Source organism: Arachis duranensis, chromosome 7 (assembly GCF_000817695.3).
Source record: "Arachis duranensis cultivar V14167 chromosome 7, aradu.V14167.gnm2.J7QH, whole genome shotgun sequence".
Taxonomy (NCBI): domain Eukaryota; kingdom Viridiplantae; phylum Streptophyta; class Magnoliopsida; order Fabales; family Fabaceae; genus Arachis; species Arachis duranensis.
This window is the reverse complement of record NC_029778.3, coordinates 20,096,095-20,098,842: the sequence shown is the minus strand read 5'-3', so window position 1 is coordinate 20,098,842 and position 2,748 is coordinate 20,096,095. Positions and strand designations below refer to the sequence as shown.

General features: G+C 29.2%; 1 protein-coding gene across 1 annotated transcript in view; it reads left to right on the top strand.

The window, feature by feature from the left end:
* LOC107458209 (probable O-methyltransferase 3) overlaps nucleotides 1-1,209 on the top strand; it is a 4,254-nt gene extending 3,045 nt beyond the window's left edge. The window contains exon 2 of the mRNA XM_016076409.3: nucleotides 703-1,209. Within this exon, the coding sequence (XP_015931895.1) occupies nucleotides 703-1,074 (372 nt within the window). The 3' untranslated portion in view covers nucleotides 1,075-1,209. The remainder of the gene's footprint in view (nucleotides 1-702) is intronic.
* Nucleotides 1,210-2,748: the final 1,539 nt, after the last annotated feature.

Genomic DNA, 2,748 nt, shown 5'->3' with positions numbered 1-2,748 from the left:
GTCCATAAAAAAAAAAAAAAAACAAAAAAATGGCATGCCTTGTTCATAACACTACTGTTCATTAGTATTATACGATCGTTTAACTAAATTATTAACGTACAAGAAAAATAAGTTAATTCGTTTATGTTCGATATGAACCTGATTAACTCGTTGAGTTGTACGAAATGAATTAAATTGATCCATTTCTAAACGAGTTGTGATTTCATTAGCTCAGTTCGCTCATTTTTACAAGCGATTTAGGCCAACTCGCGAAACCCGTCTTGATGGCTTGGGGGAAGGGATACACTTAAGGGAGTACTTATTAACAATCTTTAGTAGAGGTCCTAGAAGTATATATAAGGATAGAGACTTAGAAAGATATTTGTATATTGAATCCATTGTATATAGTGTTTGACGAGAAATTTGAAAAGGATCAGATACATCGGTACAATATTTAGATAGGACTGTATATAAATACGATAGAGATTATACTCCTGATGAACCATGTGCCTTAAGTGGAACTTTCTTGGGTCGCTCATTACTTTAGACAACCCAAATTGAGAATTAGGCGATAACATATTGCAGTAGATATGTGCTCAACATCGCTATATCTGAATTTTTCTATTATATGAAAGTTAAAATTGAATCTTCACATCAAGCATGACTAGATTTTTCTTTTATTGATTTTGATAATAACTTTCAATTTGAGTTGTAATGCTCCAGTGGATTTTGCATGACTGGAATGACGAAGAAGGTTTGAAGATATTGAGAAAATGCAAAGAGGCAATCATGAAAAATGGCAGCAAAGGAGGAAAGGTGATTATCATAGATACGGTGATGAAGGATGAGAAGCAAGGTGATGATGAATCACTTCAAACACAACTCTTCTTTGACATGCTGATGATGGTGTTGCATTCTGGAAAAGAAAGAAATGAAAAGGAATGGGCCAAATTAATATTCTCTGCTGGTTTTAGTAACTACAAGATAACTCCAATTCTAGGAATAAGGTCTCTCATTGAGATATATCCATACCAACTTAATGACACAATAATAATGGATGAGAATATTGTATCTGAGAGTCCTTTAATTGTTTAATGTCAAAGTTGCAGTTTACTCGTGTAATCAAGGTTCCTTTTGGTGTTCTATCTCAATTCAGCCAAACATATATTCGGACCCTATTTGTCCATGTATTTTATAACAAATTATTCTTATATTTATTTATTAATTTTACTCTCTTTCACATTTATTTTTTTATTTTATTCAATACTATTTAATTTCCCCTTTCTAGAATAATTAATAGGAGACCATTTTGATAAATACACTAAAAATGTCTTTTTTTAAAGACGTTTACATGTGTTATGATATTATTAGACATTTTTATTAAACCGGTTAATAATTTATTTTTTAATAAACCAGAATAAAATCGGTTTATTATTAGCAACAATAATAAACCTAATTGTCCGTACTATAATTATTAGACCCGATTTGATCCGACCGATTTACACAATCTAAACTAAATTATATTTAATTTTTTTGATAAAAAGACAAATGTATCCCTGATTTTTGTTCAAAAAAAAACAAAAGAAACCCATGATCCAATGGATTATGTAAATTAGTTGATTCAACCGGAACGGATAACAATTGAATTTATTATCATTGTTATAAAAAATCAATTTTATTCTAATTTGTTAAAAAATTTAAAAATAACCGATTCATTAATACGTGCAATAATAATACAACACATAAATATTTAAAAAAAAAACGTTTTAGAAGTCTTTATAAAAACATCCTCCTAATTGATATACGCGGGATTTCGGTATGCAATCCGATCCATCATCTTTATGTGAAGTTTTATGTGAAGTTTTGTTTAATAAATTGTCTTCATTATTTATGTGTCATTATTTAAATCGTACATGTACTTATTATAAAGTTTAAAATATTTATTTTAATTTTATGCTTAAGGTTTTAAAATTGTTTCTATTATAATAACCTTAAATACTACTACAAAATTGTTGACGAAAACAAGTGACATGATAGTGAATGTAATTCATTTAAAAAAAACATATCATTTTCATCCACTTTAAACGATACTTTTCAAGGATTAATATAAGTCATTAGTGCAAACTGTTATAGCAACTGATTGATACATCAGCCTATGTTGCCACATACGTATTGCATTGGTGATACCTTAGTCTAGTATTGGCAATTTGGCATACACTTATTAGAAATTGAGGACGAGAAGGAAACGATGAAAAAGGTCAAATCAATAGAAAAGTCTTGAGAAGGGTGGTATTCTACATGGTGGGGTCGTGGGGAAGATGACTTTTTAAATTAAAATCACCTGATGTTATTGTCGGTACTATGGTTTTTCTGGAAAAGTGGAGACTCCAAATATAATTTTGCTTGTATATGTGTGGTTTTGGTGAATTGGTGGTGTGATGAGGTCGCCAATAAATAGCTTTTGTTGTTGTGAAAATGTTCACGGGTGGAATAATTCCAAAATCTGTTTTTGGATCCTTCGAATATGGTGCAAACTGCAGCTGGTGATTGAGATATCAGTAGGGTATATATATATCATTATTGGCCATTTTGTGCTAAAAAAATTAATTTAGGATATAATAAATTTTGAAAGAAATAAATGATCCCATAATTTTCTAAAAAATTAACCTCGTCTAACAACATATATAATCTTTTTTAATATGAGTGGTAAATAATTTGTGTATGTGTTTAATTTTTTTATGAAAACATTTAAATAAATATATTTAAAAA